The 20116-nt window shown below is 39.1% G+C and overlaps 1 protein-coding gene across 1 annotated transcript in view; it reads right to left on the minus strand.

The window, feature by feature from the left end:
- The window catches only part of LOC124794652 (probable maleylacetoacetate isomerase 2), a 58066-nt gene that overhangs the window by 21121 nt on the left and 16829 nt on the right, over window positions 1-20116 (minus strand). Inside the window, exons 4-6 of the mRNA XM_047258176.1 lie at window positions 18510-18587; window positions 528-654; window positions 301-403 (exon numbers count right to left, since the gene is read on the minus strand). Of these exons, the coding sequence (XP_047114132.1) occupies window positions 301-403; window positions 528-654; window positions 18510-18587 (308 nt within the window). The remainder of the gene's footprint in view (window positions 1-300; window positions 404-527; window positions 655-18509; window positions 18588-20116) is intronic.

Genomic DNA, 20116 nt, shown 5'->3' on the forward strand with positions numbered 1-20116 from the left:
CAAAAGCAGTTTACATGTGGTATTATAACATAGTGTCTTTGGAACATACAGCACTGGGTCTCAGGTGACTTTTGGCAATGTAGTGTACCTCATTTGTTTCTGTTCCATCAAATGACCAATCTGACTGCATTTCTGAGTTTTATGATTTTCCAAAAAGAGTTACATTTCCTCTATCATACAGAAAAACTTTGAATATTACCGTTTCCCTTTCCCCCTACAGGCCAAGGAGCCTCTTTCACCTACTTGTACAGTAAAATTTGCTTGCATGTACTGCAAATCTGTGTGTTTTCAAGGACATACCTGCGAGCATTAAACACCTGAGGTATAAGGCAGCAATCTGCTAGGGAAATTTCATCTCCAACACAATATTTCCCTGCACTTGCTGAAAGCAACTTCTCTACAGCTGAAAAAACAAAAAAGAATCTTATTCCATGAATGAACACTTAAAAACCCTACATCAAATATCACTCCACTATCATTAAGCACAATTGGTTATGAAATACATAATGTATTCGATATGTTCATACCTCGGAATCCTCTATTGATCCAGTGCTGTGCCCATTCTTTTTTCTTTTCTTCTCCTACATAAATCAAAACTATAAGATTCTGTAGTGGCTGGATACCTGATGCGATTACCTCACATATTTCTCGGACCTGCAGCAAAATATTTAATTCTCAATTTATCTTAGAACCCTCTTAATCACGATTTTGGTAGATTTTTGCCGTTTCATACGAAATAGAACCATTATACTACATAAGCACGTATCACACATGAACAAAGCACTGTGCACAAAAGTCAGAAACAGTACGACCATAAACAAAATCTCATCAGTTTTCATGCCACATATGTTCAACAAATATGCTTCAACTTTTCACATTTGTCACCCTCATTCTCAACAGGAGCAAATTAGTGATTGCTGGGCTTAACATTATACATGAAACCTTATTTTACAACTAACATACAACTTGGATTTTGAAATTTCTGTGTGGTAACATGCCAGTAACGTGGTTACTGCTGCACACATCTGACAAGCTCTGGCAGATTTAAACTTATCGACAATATTTTTGTAGGCCAAGGGAAAGTGGGCAGTATCATTATTACTACAATATTGAATAGTCTATCTGCTCATGGTGGTCAAGAACTTTTATAACAACATGAATATCTGTAAAAATAAAACTGACACCCAATGAAAAGTAGCCAGATCAATAAATAAAGAAGTGACTGAGGCCATTAAATCATGCCTCAAAGACATAAATTCAAGATGCACAGTTCCAAATACTATCTGTTTTATTGATGGAACTGTTCAAATTACCTGACAAAGAGCCTATAAAAGCAGGATGCATTCTACACAACAATTTGCCAAACTACAGGGCTATTACAAATGATTGAAGCGATTTCATAAATTCACTGTAGCTCCATTCATTGACATATGGTCACGACACACTACAGATACGTAGAAAAACTCAAAAAGTTTTGTTCGGCTGAAGCCGCACTTCAGGTTTCTGCCGCCAGAGCACTCGAGAGCGCAGTGAGACAAAATGGCGACAGGAGCCGAGAAAGCGTATGTCGTGCTTGAAATGCACTCACATCAGTCAGTCATAACAGTGCAACGACACTTCAGGACGAAGTTCAACAAAGATCCACCAACTGCTAACTCCATTCGGTGATGGTATGCACAGTTTAAAGCTTCTGGATGCCTCTGTAAGGGGAAATCAACGGGTCGGCCTGCAGTGAGCGAAGAAATGGTTGAACGCGTGCGGGCAAGTTTCACGCGTAGCCCGCGGAAGTCGACGAATAAAGCAAGCAGGGAGCTAAACGTACCACAGCCGACGGTTTGGAAAATCTTACGGAAAAGGCTAAAGCAGAAGCCTTACCGTTTCGAACTCACTGATGGGGACATGCTGCGCCGAGTGTGGGAGGAACTTGATTATCGGCTTGATGTCTGCCGAATCACTAAAGGGGCACATATCGAACATTTGTGAATGCCTAAAAAAACTTTTTGAGTTTTTGTATGTGTGTGCAAAGCATTGTGAAAATATCTCAAATAATAAAGTTATTGTAGAACTGTGAAATCGCTTCAATCATTTGTAATAACCCTGTATATAACAAAATAGAAAACATGTCTGCTTTTAAAAATAAAGTAAAATGTCACTCGATTAAAACTTGTCCATACAGTCTTAATACCTTGGGGAAAAAAAGTAATGTTGCATATGTGCATAAAGTGATTTTAATCTTTGGTAATTATATATATCAACTTTTTTTTAAGGTGGTTGTATTTAAGAGGCTATTTTTGAAGAAATCAGTCATTCTTCTGATGTATGCAAGTGGTTATGAATTTTTGAAACTTGTAATTTTTCCAATCTTCATGTAAACTTGTCGAATAGCGTCGTACAGAATGGTCCATGGACATCTGTAAATAAATAAATCATTTCCAAAAACTGTTTATACGAGCTGACCAGCCAGCGCTTTCGTTCGGTAAGTCACCTCATCTTTGTTTTTATATATAATTTTTCCCACGTGGAATGTTTCCTTCTATTATAATAATAAAAATAAAGAATAATCAGGAAAACTGTTGTATTTTGTTATACTAATACTGAGATGCTCCTATTCAGAATAAATATACCTAAAACTATAAAAAGTTTTCAAGTGCAGCTGTACAGCACCATTTTCACAATGATACAAACAAAATGTTTGGAATTTTAAAATGAAATGTGGAAAATCATCTGGCTTTCTTTACACAATTACGGCATTAAGTGTCACTTTGTTTTTGCTTCTTTGAAAAAAGAATGATGTTATAACACAGAATTTTTGCTTATCAACTGCTTTCTACGCGTTATCTATTTTGTAAACCCTCGTCGCCAGTTTTGTAAAGGCCTCGTCATTACTGCTGTAGAGCCTAAGTTTCCACTGTTATTACTGTAGCCCTAGTTTGTGGGTTTGTGAACCAGCTTCTGCTGCAGTACGTCTTTTGGGTCTTGACGAATAAGAAGTCTGCAACACTACTTGTAATATAACACAAAAAAGGTCCTAAATGGTTAAGTACAAATAATCATAGGTAGATTTCACAATACATAGCAAATACAATTTATAACAACTGTCTGTTCACTTCTAAGAGTTCACTAAATGACATTCCCTGTCTGTAACTACCTCTGACAGCACATTTTAACTGTACACTACAGTTGGTGCAGTGGATAGAGTTTTGGGTTAGCATGCAGGATATCGATGGTTTGATCCAGGGTTGAGGCATATGTTTTTTATTTGGTCAATGTAGTCCAGGTAGTATGATATCTGACATCTTAATCATCAACAGCAATTGCAGCGGGTCCTCTAGAAAACATTTGCACTTCCATACTACAATCATAGAAATGGAAGATCGGTCAGCTTTGAAAGAAGCTCTTTCCACGTTGTGTGCATGAATTTATTCATGCCACTTCATGTACTAGATGCGAAACCTGTTTTCTTTGTACCCTCCTCCAGTGGTCCCATAGATTAGTACCAACTATAATTCTTGCCTTGTTCAGGTACATTACATTTCGTTAGCGCCTTATGTTACCTGTCGGACTAGCAACACGCTTAGAAAATAATGTCGAAATTCAGTTACTATTTGTATGTGTTATCATCATGGTCCCACTAATTATGCCTTTCAACATTGAGTCTGGTAACCGCATGCTGTTTAGTATGTTTCTCAATGCATTATTATTATTATTATTATTATTCTATTGATGGGACAGTGGAAGCATCACGTCTATTACCATTACGGAAACAGTGTAATCTGAAACTGAACATTTCACAATTAGCGGTGTCGGGATGAATCATACAGAACAATATCCATCAGAAGGCTAATACTTTTAGATGCAACAACGCACAGGACTGACGGCGTGTTTATACTGTATGCACTGTCCACCAACAGGGACTAGTTGTGAGCGAAATAGCACACCCATTACAGATTGCAACATACATATGCACACGTAACAAGTTTTCTCATTGTTAAGCCCCAAACCAGTGTGGCATACACTAACGATGAATATGTGGATATGCTTCTGGTCCTTGGTGCATCTGATAACCGGACTGGTGTTGCTGCTCATGAATATGCTGCTAGATATCCTCGTCGAAGCCATCTGGAAAAAAATGTGTATAGTCGTCTGTAGCTGCACCTTCGGGTGTCACGTTCTCTCCTTCCACCATCGTGTGCATTATTATTATTATTATTATTATAACACCATACTCCAGCTACTGAGGAAGCTATTCTGGAGGTCATACACCAAAAACCTCAGCGAAGTACACATAGCATAGCAAAGCAGCTGCGTGTCTCGCAGTGCACAGACATTAACGTGCTGCACGAGCATGGACTGCACCCCAACATTATTCTTTTACACAACACCTGCATCCTGCAGATCATCATCAGCGGATGCAATTCTGTGAATGGTTCCAACAACAACAGGAAGCCAAAAACTACAACAGGAAGCCAACAATGACTTTGTGAACACCATAATATGGTCGGATGAAGCAGCATTCACTCATGAGGGTGTCTTCAATATGCACAATGTCCATCATTGGTGCGAGGTTAACCTGCATGTCACCACAACCAAGGGTAACAAGTTTGATTTGGTATCAACATCTGGTCCGGAATATTGGGTAATAGGTGTTTGGGCCCCTACAAGTTGCCTGACTGGTTGACTGCACGAAGGTATCATGCATTCGTCTCAATCTGTCTGTCTGATACACTGGAAGATGTTACAGTATATGTTTGGCAGAGGATATGGGCCCGACATGATGGTACACCTCCACACTCCGGAATTGATGTGCGACAGTAGTTGAACAGAACATTTCCAGGGAAATGGCTCAGATGTGAAGGTCCAGTGGTATGACCATCACGTTCACATGACCTAAATCCCCTGGATTTCTTTCTGTGGTGAAACACGAACGAGCACGTGTACTCTACTCCCCCTACGAATGTGGAAGAATTGGTCGGGCATTTTCATGCTGCTCTTGTTACTGTGGACGCAGCTTTGATGCAAAGGGTCCAGAGCTGTACGATCCGGCGGGTTGCATAATGTTTGGACATGCAGGGAGGTCGCTTTGAGCATCTGTTCTGAGGACAATGTATTCTGTTGTGAAGGTCATGCAGTCATTAATATGGACATTATTATTCTCACTGGTTGCTAATGTATGACATCTGAGCGCTCATATTACATGTAGTATAAATGACAAATAGATGTTGTGTTATTGTATTGTGCTATCATCTTTATCACCTTGAAACTGATATTGATTTTGTAGTTATTCTGTTGGATGACAGGTTATTTGTTTCAATTGTCAATTTTTTTATTTGTCTAACCACGTATTTGTTATGTTCAGCAGTACAAAATGTCGTAAATTTAGGGTACATGTGACCTAAAAAATGGTATACATTACAGCAGGAAATGTCAGAATGAAACTAGCAAATAAATAAATAAATAAATAAATAAAAAATAAAATAAAATAAAAATGTGCTCCAACGCAGGATCAAACCCTCTACCTCCTGCATGCTAACACAAAACTCTGCCCACTGCACCAACTGTACAGCACAACTAACATATGCCGACAGATATAGTTACCATACAGTGTTGCCAGATTGCCACTCTTTAACGTTCTTTTTCTGCCGGATGTACTCGCAAGAAGAAATTTTATGAGAGACATTTTTTTATCGTTGGCCTGTGAGGAGTCGCGCTGGGAAGCTCGAGTGCTCGAATTTTGCTTCACCCTGTATAACCAAGTTGGCGAGAGCTGCTGCTCTTCTACCCTCTGAGTAGGATTCTGTCTGTTGTCGTGGGGTCATTGGCAGATTGCATTTGGCCGGCAATTGGCCAAGGTGAGGTCGATATCTTCATCCTCGGCGCCCCGTGGCACTGCTGGAACTCACACAAGTGGTGAGTCTCCATGGTACTGGCACCAGCTTGCATCTTTGCACCTGTGGTGCTTTTGCCCTAGTTGTGTCTTGTTCGGATGACACAGCACTCTTATGTCTTTAATTTTCTTCAATTGTTGTGCTCTAACTTTCTTAGAAAACTAACACTGCTTGGGCCACACTAATTCCCACCAAGACCTTTTTATTTATTGCTTCTCTGAACATTTGTTTGCATCAAACAATAACCTGTCAACTGTCAATCTCTTCTCCTTTTATTCCTCTTTTCTTCAGTGCATGTTCAATATTTGCTTTTTCTTTTTCAAACTTATTCTTCATACAACAATTTTACCACAAATTTTCTTTTACCTGTCCTTTTCATTTCCTCTGTGTTTCCTCAGCCACTCTCTTCTCATGTCCACAGTACTGCTTAAGTGAGCCTTCTCCTCAAACACATTCACTGCAGCATCTCTTCTCACCAAATACGAATACAAGGTTTTTTCAAACATATTTGCACTGTCCTCATTCAAGATGTTCCCCAACAATTAGAACCCCTTTCCACATCTGCACTGTCATTCAAAATTGCAAGTGCAGTCTTCCCAAATTTTTTAACAGTAGGGTGCTTCTCTCCCCCAAAGGTATATCTTCTCAAAAAATTGACTCCAGTAAACACCAACTCAGTTCTTGTCACTACCTGATGTTTCTTCTTATAATGTCAGTAATTTTCTTCACAAACTAGAGCATTTTCACAATAAGAAGTAGTGCAGCTAAGTTCACTATGTTTATGTATGATTCTTCTTACAGTCTCTTTACAGGATGCATACATTGAATACACCACAATGTAGGTTTATCCAAAGAAGACTGTTCCAAACTAGCAGAGAGCGTAGTATCTTTCAGCTGCTGACCACTGTTCTAAAAGTCTCTCTCCACTGGTTTCTACCATCAGCAATCTAGAGGACACACGTTTCATAAAATTACGACCCAGAAGTTTCGTATCTGATTGTACTTTTTTAAAATCTTTCAAATGAGATTTTTGGCCTTCAAAAAGTTTATAGAGAAACAAGAACATGTCTAAAGCATTTTCACCAAAGTTTTGTAATCCTTTTCAGAATGCATTATGGATTATATGTCTGTTACATGTGCCAGCATCAACCATTTTCTTCCTAACAGAGAGACTTATTCGCAAGATGATTCACATAAATGTTAACATTGTGTCCAATCGCAACCTATAATCAGTGGCTTTGAATGAGGTAGCTGGGCATTAGCCAAGGCTCCATTTAACTTAAAGTAAATATTACTGGCAGTGGCTTTACCCATGAATAAAGTCTGCAGTTGTCTTGCCACAATCATTTGTTTGAAATCTGAACAGTATTTAACTACATTCTGAAGCTCTATTTTTGAAGCTGCATTCGCAGATTCATCAGCACAGAGAGAGAACTGTGCTCTTCCAATATCATCCACCAACTGGTTTTTAAAATGTGGAGCTACAGCATAACATAAGAAATATTTGGCTTTGTCCTTGAAAGGGTGAATTCACAAAGAATGCTTCCAGGAAACACTGCCTCAAACGTTTCTTTGGCATCTTTACAACCTGGCTGAACAGCAAAGTTCCTTCCAGTCATTTCAAACACCAGATCAACTCTGCCCTTGAAGCAATTTGTCTATCAGAATAACAATGAATTGCTGGTGTAGCTCTGAGAGATGGAATTACATCATCACTGTTACATCCAAAATTTCTGAGGGTAAATATAAATAGCAGAGCTTTCGCATCCTTCAAATTCGTAGTCCCAACAAACAAAATAACAACAATACAGATTATATGAAAACAATTTCACTCAAATCTTAAACCATACCAATGTTATGTTTCAAAAAAAGAAAAAAGAACTGTTAAGGTAGTCATTAACAATTGACTTCCTTGTATCTCTGATTATTCTTTATTATTACTCAATATTGGCAAGCAGATATTTTAAAACAGTTGCTGGTGAATCAAGTGAGCATATTGTACCATGTCACTTGCACGGAAACATGAAAGGAAGCCAAAAAGACAGGATTCCTTTCACAGTATTGTGCAACCGTTCTTCTGGAGAGTGCTTTTGACTTGGCAAGAGAAAGGCAAGCAATGGGGCATTGTGTTGCTTAGTTGCCCTTGCATAAAAATCTAAAATAAACAGATATGTATTAGAGGTTAGATATTTTAACTTTCATCTGAGTGTTTTAATAGCTCATTACTTTTTGATAAAGGCAAGTGAGCATTTTTTTATTTTTATCAATTAAAAATTTTGTGGGTATGGCACGCCCATACAATTATGTACATACATGCTCTCAAGCCCCGGCGCACACACAGCTGGTCCGTGCGTCCAGGGTGGACTAAGAAAAAAATGTAGTTGCGAAGAACTCAGTTTCACTTGACATTGTTATCATCTGTGTTTCCATGTAAAAGTATGCTGATCTACAGCGCTAAAGCCAGTAGTAACTTTTGTCAATTTTAAGAAAGCAAATGCCTCAACTGACAGACAAACTATTTAGGATTTTTGAAGACTTTGGAATTGACAGAAAAATGAGGACATCATAAAACAAACCCTGACAGACACCATATCAGAAGTTAAGTTCTCTGGAAAGGCGTTTGAAATAAACATAGGGGTCATGCAAGAAGACAGATTATCCCCAACTATCTTTAGTATCATCCTGGAGAAAATAATGAAGCTCTGAAGTTGGAAGGAATACATGGAATACTTTCGAGAGAATGGATACAATGTGGAAATCAGGTGTTTAGCTTGTGCCGATGATCTGGCCCTTTTAGCCAGAGACCGGAAAAGATGCACAAAGAATACTCGAGATCTTGCATGAAATCACTGGAAAAATTGGTTTCAAAATCTCCTATGAAAGACGGAATATATGTAACAGACACCAAGGGCAGAAATACTTGGGGGTAACATATGGGAAGATTAAAAGAACAAATAAATTCAGATAATTAGTAGAATGGATTCAACCCAAGTGACTAGATAACGAGGCAGAAATTAGATCTTGTTTACACACTAACACAAACAGATCAACAACTGAGTGACATCCTACAAGGCCAAAATCAGGTAGTATAATTCAGTTATGAAACTGGAAGTACTCTACTGCTTCAGAGTGTCTTATTGAGAGTAAAAAGGGACACGGAATGAAATTTTCTCTCTGCAGCAGCATGTGCGCAGACATGAAACTTCCTGGGAAATTAAAACTGTGTGCTGGACCAAAACTGAACTTCAGACCTTTGTCTTTTTTGGGGAAAATTCTCTGCCAACTGAGCTACTGAAGCACGATCCATGACCCATCCTCACAGTTTTTCTTCTGCCAGTACCTCATCTCCTAACTTCCAAACTTCACAGACATTCTCCAGCATACCTCCAATTGTCTCGGTATGCAGGCCCTGCATGGTGAGCCAGTTGGAGGGATGCTATACGCCACTTCCCACTATGATGACAATGCAGTTTTAACATATAAGTTTTTTTCCCTAGTGAATTTGATTCATGATGCCCCGCTCGTTGCAGGTAACAGCATTTTATTTAGAGAAGGTTGAGTCCCCCTTCTTCCCAACTTATGCATTTAATGTCTTAATGATATACGTACGCCTGAGGATGTGATGTGATATCATGAAACACATCAATAAAAGTTCTTATACAGCTGGAATTTTTTTTATTTGTCAAATATGGATTACGTCTTCTGTGGTTGCCAACAACATGAAACTATTTGTAAAAAGGAACAGTTGGAAGAACTTGACAGGGAGGAGAGGAAGATTCTCATAAAAATTCTGGAACCCCAGAAGACTACTGATGAAACTTGGAAGAATAGGAAAAACAAGGAGCTCTACATGAACACCGAAAATATCGTGGACACAACGCGGAAACAATGGCTCAAATTCTATGGACACATAACAAGACTGGACAAAAACCAACTGGGCAAAAAGATCTTTGATTACACCAAATCATTAAAGTCAGCCTCTCACAACTCTGAACGTGAGCAACTTAAGACATATGTATCCTCAGTGTAGCAAATCCAGCTTGATACACTTAATCAAGGCAAGACCTCCAGTCTAGATTGAATATCAGGTTCCTTTCAGAGTAGGCCGATACGACGACTTCATATTTAGCTCATCGAAAGATCCGTACCTAAGGACTGGAAAGTTGTGCATGTCGCATCAATATTCACAAAAGGAAATAGGAGTAACATGCTGAATTACAGACATATACTACTAACATTAATTTGTAATAGGGTCTTCGAACATACACTATGTGATCAAAAGTATTTGGACATCTGGCTGAAAATGACTTACAAGTTTGTGGCACCCTCCATGCTGGAATTCATTATGGTGTTGGCCCACCCTTAGCCTTGATGACGGCTTCCACTCTCACAGGCATATGTTCAATCAGGTTCTGGAAGGTTTCTTGAGGAATGGCATCCCATTCTTCAAGGAGTGCTGCACTGAAGAGGTATTGACGTCGGTCGGTGAGGCCTGGCACGAAGTTGGCGTTCCAAAACATCACGAAGGTGTTCTATACGATTCAGGTCAGGACTCTGTGCAGGCCAGTCCATTACAAGAATGTTATTGTCGTGTAACCACTCTGCAACAGGCCGTTCATTACTAACAGGTGCTTGATGCCATTGAAAGATGCAATCGCCATCCCCAAATTGCTCTTCAACAGTGGGAAACAAGAAGGTGCTTAAAACATCAATGCAGGCCTGTGCTGTGATAGTGCCATGCAAAACAACAAGGGGTGCAAGCCCCCTCCATGAAAAACACAGTCACACCATAACACCACTACCTCTGAATTTTACTGTTGGCACTACACGCGCTGGCAGATGACGTTCATCAGACATTCACCACACCCACACACAACCTTCGGACCACCACATTGTGTACTGTGATTTGTCACTCCACACAGCGTTTTTCCACTGTTCAATAGTCCAATGTTTATGCTCCTTACACCAGGTGACGTATTGTTTGGCATTTACTGGCGTGATGTGTGGCTTACGAGTAGCCGCTCAACCATGAAATCCAAGTTTTCTCACCTCCTGCCTAACTGTCACGGTGCTTGCAGTGGATCCTGATGCAGTTTTGAATTCCTGTGTGATGGCCTGGATAGATGTCTGCCTATTACACATTACGACCCTATTCTACTGTCGGTGGTCTCTGTCAGTCTACAGGCGAGGTTGGCCTGTATGCTTTTGTGCTGTACATGTTCCTTCATGTTTCCATTTCACTATCACATCAGAAACAGTGGACCTGGGGATGTTTAGGAGTGTGGATATCTCGCGTACAGACGTATAACACAAGTGACACCTAATCACCTGAACATGTTCAAAGTCCGTGAGTTCTGCGGAGTGCCCCATTCTGCTCTCTCACAATGTCTAATAATAATAATAATAATAATAATAATAATAATAATAATGAAAAGTGTGAGGTTACACATGAGCACCAAAAGGAATCCGTTAAATTTCTGTTACACAATAAATCACACGAATCTAAAGGCTGTAAATTCAACTAAATACTTAGGGACTACAATTATGTATAACTTAACTTGCAACAATTACATAGATAATGTTGCAGGGAAAGCAAACCCCAGATTGAAACAATGGAAAATCCAGGATGGAATGTAATAATATTATGAAAAGGGAAGTTGCCACTCGCCATATAGAGGAGACGCTCAGTCCCAGGCCGGCAAAAACAAATGACTGCAGTCTAAGGCAACTGGAGCCACACTCAGTTGCCTTGTACTGCAGTCGTCTCTCTCTCTCTCTCTCTCTCTCTCTCTCTCTCTCTCTCTCTCTGTGTGCGTGTGTGTGTGTTCTATTTTTGACAAAGGCCTTACAGGCTGAAATCTTTACTTGGAACAGTCTTTCTGGTGTGCCTATCTGCAACTCAGCATCTCCGCTATATGGCAAGTGGCCACTTTCCTTTTCATAAACCAAAGATTGACTTATTGGCAGAACACTTAGAAATGCAACAGGTCTACTAAAAAGACTGCCTACATTATGCTTGTTCGTCCTCTTACGGAAGGTATTATGTTGAGACTGGAGTTTTTTGAGTTGGTTGATTTTTCTTCTATGAACTGTTTCCATTCTTTGTATAGCAGTTTTTGTATGCTTTTCGACCTTGTTAGTCAACTCCCTGATGAACAGATTAAGGAAATATGCACACTAATAAAGCTCATAACACAACAAAATTACTTCCAGTTCAATAATGAATTTTATTTACAAGAAGATGGATTGCCAATGGGGTCCCCAGTTTCAGCAGCCTTAGCAAATATTTTTGTAAACCACATCGAACAGATCATTTTCACAAAAATAGTAGCAAAAGAATACAAATTATTAAATTGGTTCAGGTATATGGATGACATCCTTTGCTTAATAGATGAACCACAAACAAAAATTGAAGAACTACATACTGACATCAACAAGATACATTGTTGTTGTTGTTGTTGTTGTGGTCTTCAGTCCTGAGACTGGTTTGATGCAGCTCTCCATGCTACTCTATCCTGTGCAAGCTTCTTCATCTCCCAGTACCTACTGCAACCTACATCCTTCTGAATCTGCTTAGTGTATTCATCTCTTGGTCTCCCTCTACGATTTTTACCCTCCACGCTGCCCTCCAATGCTAAATTTATGATCCCTTGATGCCTCAAAACATGTCCTACCAACCGATCCCTTCTTCTAGTCAAGTTGTGCCACAAACTTCTCTTCTCCCCAATCCTATTCAATACCTCCTCATTAGTTACGTGATCTACCCACCTTATCTTCAGCATTCTTCTGTAGCACCACATTTCGAAAGCTTCTATTCTCTTCTTGTCCAAACTAGTTACCGTCCATGTTTCACTTCCATACATGGCTACACTCCATACAAATACTTTCAGAAACAACTTCCTGACACTTAAGTCTATACTCAATGTTAACAAATTTCTCTTCTTCAGAAACACTTTCCTTGGCATTGCCAGTCTACATTTTATATCCCCTCTACTTCGACCATCATCAGTTATTTTGCTCCCCAAATAGCAAAACTCCTTTACTACTTTAAGTGTCTCATTTCCTAATCTAATTCCCTCAGCATCACCCGATTTAATTTGACTACATTCCATTATCCTCGTTTTGCTTTTGTTGATGTTCATCTTATATCCTCCTTTCAAGACACTGTCCATTCCGTTCAACTGCTCTTCCAAGTCCTTTGCTGTCTCTGACAGAATTACAATGTCATCGGCGAACCTCAAAGTTTTTACTTCTTCTCCACGAATTTTAATACCTACTCCAAATTTTTCTTTTGTTTCCTTTACTGCTTGCTCAATATACAGAGTGAATAACATCGGGGAGAGGCTACAACCCTGTCTCACTCCTTTCCCAACCACTGCTTCCCTTTCATGCCCCTCGACTCTTATAACTGCCATCTGGTTTCTGTACAAATTGTAAATAGCCTTTCGCTCCCTGTATTTTACCCCTGCCACCTCCAGAATTTGAAAGAGAGTATTCCAGTTAACATTGTCAAAAGCTTTCTCTAAGTATACAAATGCTAGAAACGTAGGTTTGCCTTTTCTTTATCTTTCTTCTAAGATAAGTTGTAAGGTTAGTATTGCCTCACGTGTTCCAACATTTCTACGGAATCCGAACTGATCTTCCCTGAGGTCCGCTTCTACCAGTTTTTCCATTCGTCTGTAAAGAATTCGCGTTAGCATCTTGCAGCTGTGACTTATTTAACTGATAGTTCGGTAATTTTCACATCTGTCAACACCTGCTTTCTTTGGGATTGGTATTTCGCCTGTTTCATACATCTTGCGCACGAGATGGTAGAGTTTTGTCAGGACTGGCTCTCCCAAGGCCATCAGTAGTTCTAATGGAATTTTGTCTACTCTTGGGGCCTTGTTTCGACTGAGGTCTTTCAGTGCTCTGTCAAACTCTTCACGCAGTATCTTATCTCCCATTTCGTCTTCATCTACATTCTCTTCCATTTCCATAATATTGTCCTCAAGTACATCGCCCTTGTATAAACCGTCTATACACTCCTTCCACCTTTCTGCCTTCCCTTCTTTGCTTAGAACTGCGTTGCCATCTGAACTCTTGATATTCATACAAGTGGTTCTCTTCTCTCCAAAGGTCTCTTTAATTTTCCTGTAGGCAGTATGTATCTTACCCCTAGTGAGACAAGCCTCTACATCCTTACATTTGTCCTCTAGCCATCCCTGCTTAGCCATTTTGCACTTCCTGTCAATCTCATTTTTGAGACATTTGTATTCCTTTTTGCCTGCTTCATTTGCGGCATTTTTATATTTTCTCATTTCATCAATTAAATTCAATATTTCTTCTGTTACCCAAGGATTTCTATTAGCCTTCGTCTTTTTACCTACTTGATCGTCTGCTGCCTTCACTACTTCATCCCTGAGAGCTATCCATTCTTCTTCTACTGTATTTCTTTCCCCCATTCCTGTCAATTGTTCCCTTATGCTCTCCCTGAAACTCTGTACAACCTCTGGTTCTTTCAGTTTATCCAAGTCCCATCTCCTTAAATTCCCACCTTTTTGCAGTTTCTTCAGTTTCAATCTGCAGTTCATAACCAATAGATTGTGGTCAGAGTCCACATCTGCCCCTGGAAATGTCTTACAATTTAAAACCTGGTTCCTAAATCTCTGTCTAACCATTATATAATCTATCTGATACCTTTTAGTATCTCCAAGATTCTTCCAGGTATACAACCTTCTTTTATGATTCTTGAACCAAGTGTTAGCTATACAAGATACATAAAAATATAAAATTCACAATTGAAAGAGAACAGAACAACCAAATTAACTTTCTGGACATAACAACCAAAAAAGAAAACAATAAGCATATGTTTGAAATTTATCGTAAACCCACAGCAACGGACATTATCATTCCCCAATCCTCGAACCACCCACATGCACAAAAGCAAGCAGCACTTCGACACATGCTCCACAGACTCAATACAGTACCACTCACCAAAGAAAGCTACCAAAAAGAACTGGACATAATAATGCAGATAGCACAAAATAATGGTTACAATAATAACACAGTCACAAAGCTAAACAACAAAATTAAAAGTAAAGTAAATAAAAGCAGAAAGCTCCAAACCACAGATAACACAACAGAACCAAACACAAACATGCATTGCCATAAAAATACACAGGATAATCAGAAAAAGATGAAAGAAAACACAAGACGGTACACAATGACATACAAATTCACCCATAAAATCACCAACATTTTAAAAAGACGGGGAATAAACATGGCGTACACAACAGACGATTCTATACAAAAATACACCCCAAAACTGACAAAAAACAGAGACATATACCAGAAAGCAGGTATATACCAGTTACAATGTAACACTTGTGAAGGCACATACATAGGGCAAACAGGGAGAACATTTGATGCCAGATACAAGGAACACGTGAGAGCATGGAAATATGGGACAAACCACTCCACATTTGCAGAACATCTAAGAGAAAATGACCACAAACCAATCACTAGAGAAGATGACATGAGAATAATTAGAATCAACAATAAAAAGCACCTTCTGACCATGCAAGAAAATTACCACATACATGAAACCAAAGCAGAGGGGAAAATCCTGTTGAATGACCAAGTACACATGCCAAGCAATTCATTATTTACACTAATAGATAAAATAATAGAATAATGTTCGCAAAAAGGATAAATATAAAAATGGTGCTCAATGTAATAACCGTCAACCCCCCCTTTAAAAAAAAAAAAAAAAAAAAAAAAAAAAGGGGGGGGGCCTCTATCTCCCCCCCCTCTCTCTCTTTCTCTCTCTCTCTCTCTCTCTCTCTCTCACTCACTCATACGCACACACGGTATAAACAGCATAAACAGAAGTTAGAAACGAACATATACTTTGTTAGGTTGGCGACACATAGGTAAACATACCAAAGACGATGAAACACGTAATGAGTCGCAATATTTACACTGTGAAAAGAAGTGTATGACGAAATAGTTGTATCAAGTAACAGAAGAACGATAGTCCACCACAAAAAAAGAGTGAGAAACATGATGTACAGTGTGTGGAGGGCGAAAACACGAAGAGGTGAATACAGAACAGTGATAAAAGTGGTAGTGCAACCTCTAGACCAGATGTGAGGAAACGCAGATCAGAAAATCATAAGTAATTACATTTTTACAAAAAATCGCTAAGTGAACTGTTTGACAATCTATAACTAACAAAACTGTATCATTATAGATCCCACTGATGATGCCTTAAAACAGTAGAAGGCGAAACACATATAGATTGAATAAAATAATTAGCAGCAGGAAAAGGCAGTTTGATTTGCAAAACAAGTATTTATATACTTGCTGCGGAGGATGGCCACACAAACAAACTTGTTATGTTATACCCCTATAATTCTCTCACTTGATTCCTTTCCCTTTCTTATAAATTGGACATATCACTGCTTTCTGTCATTCCTTGGGTCTTTCTTCATTTTTCCAGCACTGCAGAATACAGGTATTACTTTGCTACATGCTTCTCCACCTTGCTTCAGTAGTCCTACTGTCGTGCTGTTGGTTACTGAAGCCTTACTGTTCTTCATTTGTTCCAGAACGTTATCCATTTCATTTAGTGTAGGCTCCTGCAAGTTTTGTTTGGGTCTTTCATTGGTCTTACTTTACTCAGTCACATCTTTTCCCCACAGGCACATTTGACAGTCCTCTGAAATAGTCCTCACGTAAGTTCATGCCCCATTCTTTGCCAGCCACCAAGTCACCTCTACTGTTTGCCATCCCTGCAATTTTTATCTTAAAATATCTTACACATCCATATAACTGTTTTACATTGTTCTTCTTGTTTCTGTCTTCTTCAGCCTTCTCTAGTTGCTTGTTGATGTACTGCCCCTCTCCCCTTCCTATTCCTATTGATTTCCTGGCTTCTCTTGCTGTCTTTGTGAATTCTTCTCTATTCTGTGAGGTGCTGTTACCTAAATTCCTCTGTTGTACTACTTTTTCTTTTTTGTCACCTCTGTGTATTCTTCATCGACTCACATTTTATCCCTCCCATTCCTTTCTTGCGTCCACAGGTGGTTCTTCGCATTTCAATTATCATGTATTTGTTTCCTAGCTTTTTTTTCTTGTCCCCCCTCCTCTCTTTCTCCTTCTACCTTTTGTTCTTGCACAACTTTAAATCTATTTTGTAAGTGCAGCTCGTATTAACTTATTTTTTCCTCATTTCCCAGTAGAGACTTACATCCATTTTGCCTTTTAGTGTGCTGCCTCTTGTCATCTTTTCTCATGATATTCTTTATTTCATTGTTTGATTTTACCCATTGTCATTTGATTCTTTGTGCAGAGTGTATAGTCCACACAGAGATATATTTGCTGATGCAGTACCAACTTTTGCATTTGCATCGCCTATCACTCTCTTTATGCTGTATCACAGCACCCATTGTGCACTTATTCAACCACTTCAATAAAAGAGTCCTCCTCCTCATCACCCTTTCATTCTACAGGAGCTTGTATGATAAAGATGCAAATTTCTTAAACCTTCCATTGATTCTCAAGTAGCAGAATCTTTCACTGATTGCTTCATATTTAACTACAGCATTGCACTAGTTTACTGTTGACCGCTATTCCTTTTCCAAGTTGTCCTTTCCTTACTCCGGTCTCATTGTGAAATATGGTGTATCTCTCTCGCTTCTGTATGCCTTTATCTTACTGTCTAGTCTCCTGTAAGGTGACTGCATCCATATTGCTAGTTATGCAACTTGTCGTCCAATGCCGTTTTAGTATTCCACGTTCCCACCTATAAATGTTTGTATCGTAGTCCCCACCCTTTGCCATGACCGTCAACATACGAATTCATCTTTATATAAAACCAAAAATATTAATAAGGTAGTAAATTTTTTAAAAAAGTATGAAGCTTTGTTTAATGGTATCACAGTCAGTCATTAGTTGTGTGACACTGATACTGTGTTAAAAAATTAAATCCAGAATAAATCTTTCTTTCTGCAGTAGAAAATGTGTTGTTTAGAAACTTCCTGGCAAATTAAAAATGTACACTGGGCTGGGACTCTAATCTGCATCCTTACCTTTTGCTAACAATGCTCTTACCAACTGAGCTATCTCAGCATGGCTCCCAACCCATCCACAACACAGCTTTCCTTCCAAACTTCACAGATACTATGAAGATTGATGTTTGGAAGCTACGAGGAGCTACTGGAAGAACTGAAGCTGTGTGGATGGGTCTTTGCAGATAGCCCATTCAGAGCAAGGGCACATTTACAATATTTTGGAGAGGGAGCCTAGATCTGGAGGTGTGGAGTATTTTTAATGTTTTGGTAGACAAATGGTGACTTGTAGACACTAATAAGAAAGTTACAGTTCCAACTCTATTTAAAACCTATATAATACTGGCGTTTAAATCATTTTCTTGAAAGAACAACACCTGAGTACACTTTTTTTCCTTTCCCTGAAAGCAAGGGGCACCCTTGCCCTGGGCATGGGTGCTCCGCAGTAATAGATATTAACCCGACTTTTTACAAGTACAAGCCAAAAGCTTCAAATATGACAAACCTTGACTTGATACAAACAACATTCTACCACATTTATAGAACTTCATGTAACATATTTTCAACAAACCTTCGCTCTTTTATGGACATCTTGGGGCATAAGAGGTCGCTGAGGTCTGGTCTCCTCTAAATAGTGCATGATGCTCAGCTGAAACAATAAGAAATTTAAATTTTTATAATTAAAGTTGCAGTTTTGTGTTACATATAGCTGCTGAGATTTTAAAAAGGGTAGATCGCGATCTCAGCAATAGGTAATGATAAAAGTGCCTTTGTTATTGCTGCCTTACCAATCTACATTAATTACTCGTAAGCACAACTATGACAATAAACATAATGATTTAAGTACAATTTCACACACAGTTGTTAATTAACACACTTTATAAATCTGTCAATAACTTGTACTGGATATCCCAAATCCTATAGTATTTTTGTGAATCTGAGCATATCTTTTACCTTTTGTTTTTCAATAAGACTCGTGACTGATCGTCGAAGAAGATGCTAGAACTCCACACACAATAATACATTAGTAAGACATTTATGTAATAAATATCACCAATCTTGGTCAACTACTAGGCAGAGTAATACACAAGGTGTGGTGAAGCATGTCGATTCTGCAGTATAACACGTTCCACTTCTAGCCACTCAGGCTGACAAAAGATTTTAATGGAAACTGGAAACTTTGTTTGGGCAGTTGTTAAGTGTGGAACATTCCACTGTGTGCACTCTAGTTTGCCATATGTGGTAATGGGTATAAAAGACATCAGCTCAGAACACCGATAAAATGTGACAGCAAGTGAGTGCCTCTACTTGCTGAGGAGGGCTGGTTATGCTTTGGCGTTGCAGCTTGGCGGTGTCTTGAAGTCTCAGAGCAAAGGGAGCAGACAATAATGTCAGTGGCACAATAATTGAAGGTTATACATGAGCACAGTCAGTCTGACATGTCAAGTGAGTCTATCAATATGTGATCTGTTGTGAGCTATAAATTAAGAGAACTCTGTTTCACACACAGTTGTAAATGAAGATGTATGGGGGAAATCTTTCACTTATAATACATATGAGTTATCATAAAAGCCACTATGTTGTTTTAGTAGCTAGAATGGATTGGAACTTTCTTTCAGCACCAACCCCTGGGAAAGGTGTAAATGTCCACTGACAAAAGGAACATGTCATGGTCTAGTGGCACTGCATAGCAGGTCCACTACAGCAAATTACATCAAAAAAAGTGACGTCTAGTATTTGTAAGGTAATAGCTGGCATACCTATCAGCCACGGGACAGCTCATGTATGGAGTGGAACCCACCATACCAAAACACAACCTGTACCACTCCAGAGGATGTGCTGAAAAGTGGTGAAAAGAATGTCTGCTTGTGTCTGTGTATGTGCGGATGGATATGTGTGTGTGTGTGTGTGTGTGTGTGTGTGTGTGTGTGTGTGAGTGTATACCCCTTTTTTCCCCCTAAGGTAAGTCTTTCCGCTCCCGGGATTGGAATGACTCCTTATCCTCTCCCTTAAAACCCACATCCTTTCGTCTTTCCCTCTCCTTCCCTCTTTTCTGATGAGGCAACAGTTTGTTGCGAAAGCTTGAATTTCATGTGTATGTTTGTGTTTGTTTGTGTGTGTATCGACCTGCCAGCACTTTCGTTCGGTAAGTCACATCATCTGTGTTTTTAGATATAT

The sequence above is a fragment of the Schistocerca piceifrons genome, chromosome 4 (assembly GCF_021461385.2).
Source record: "Schistocerca piceifrons isolate TAMUIC-IGC-003096 chromosome 4, iqSchPice1.1, whole genome shotgun sequence".
Lineage (NCBI taxonomy): Eukaryota > Metazoa > Arthropoda > Insecta > Orthoptera > Acrididae > Schistocerca > Schistocerca piceifrons.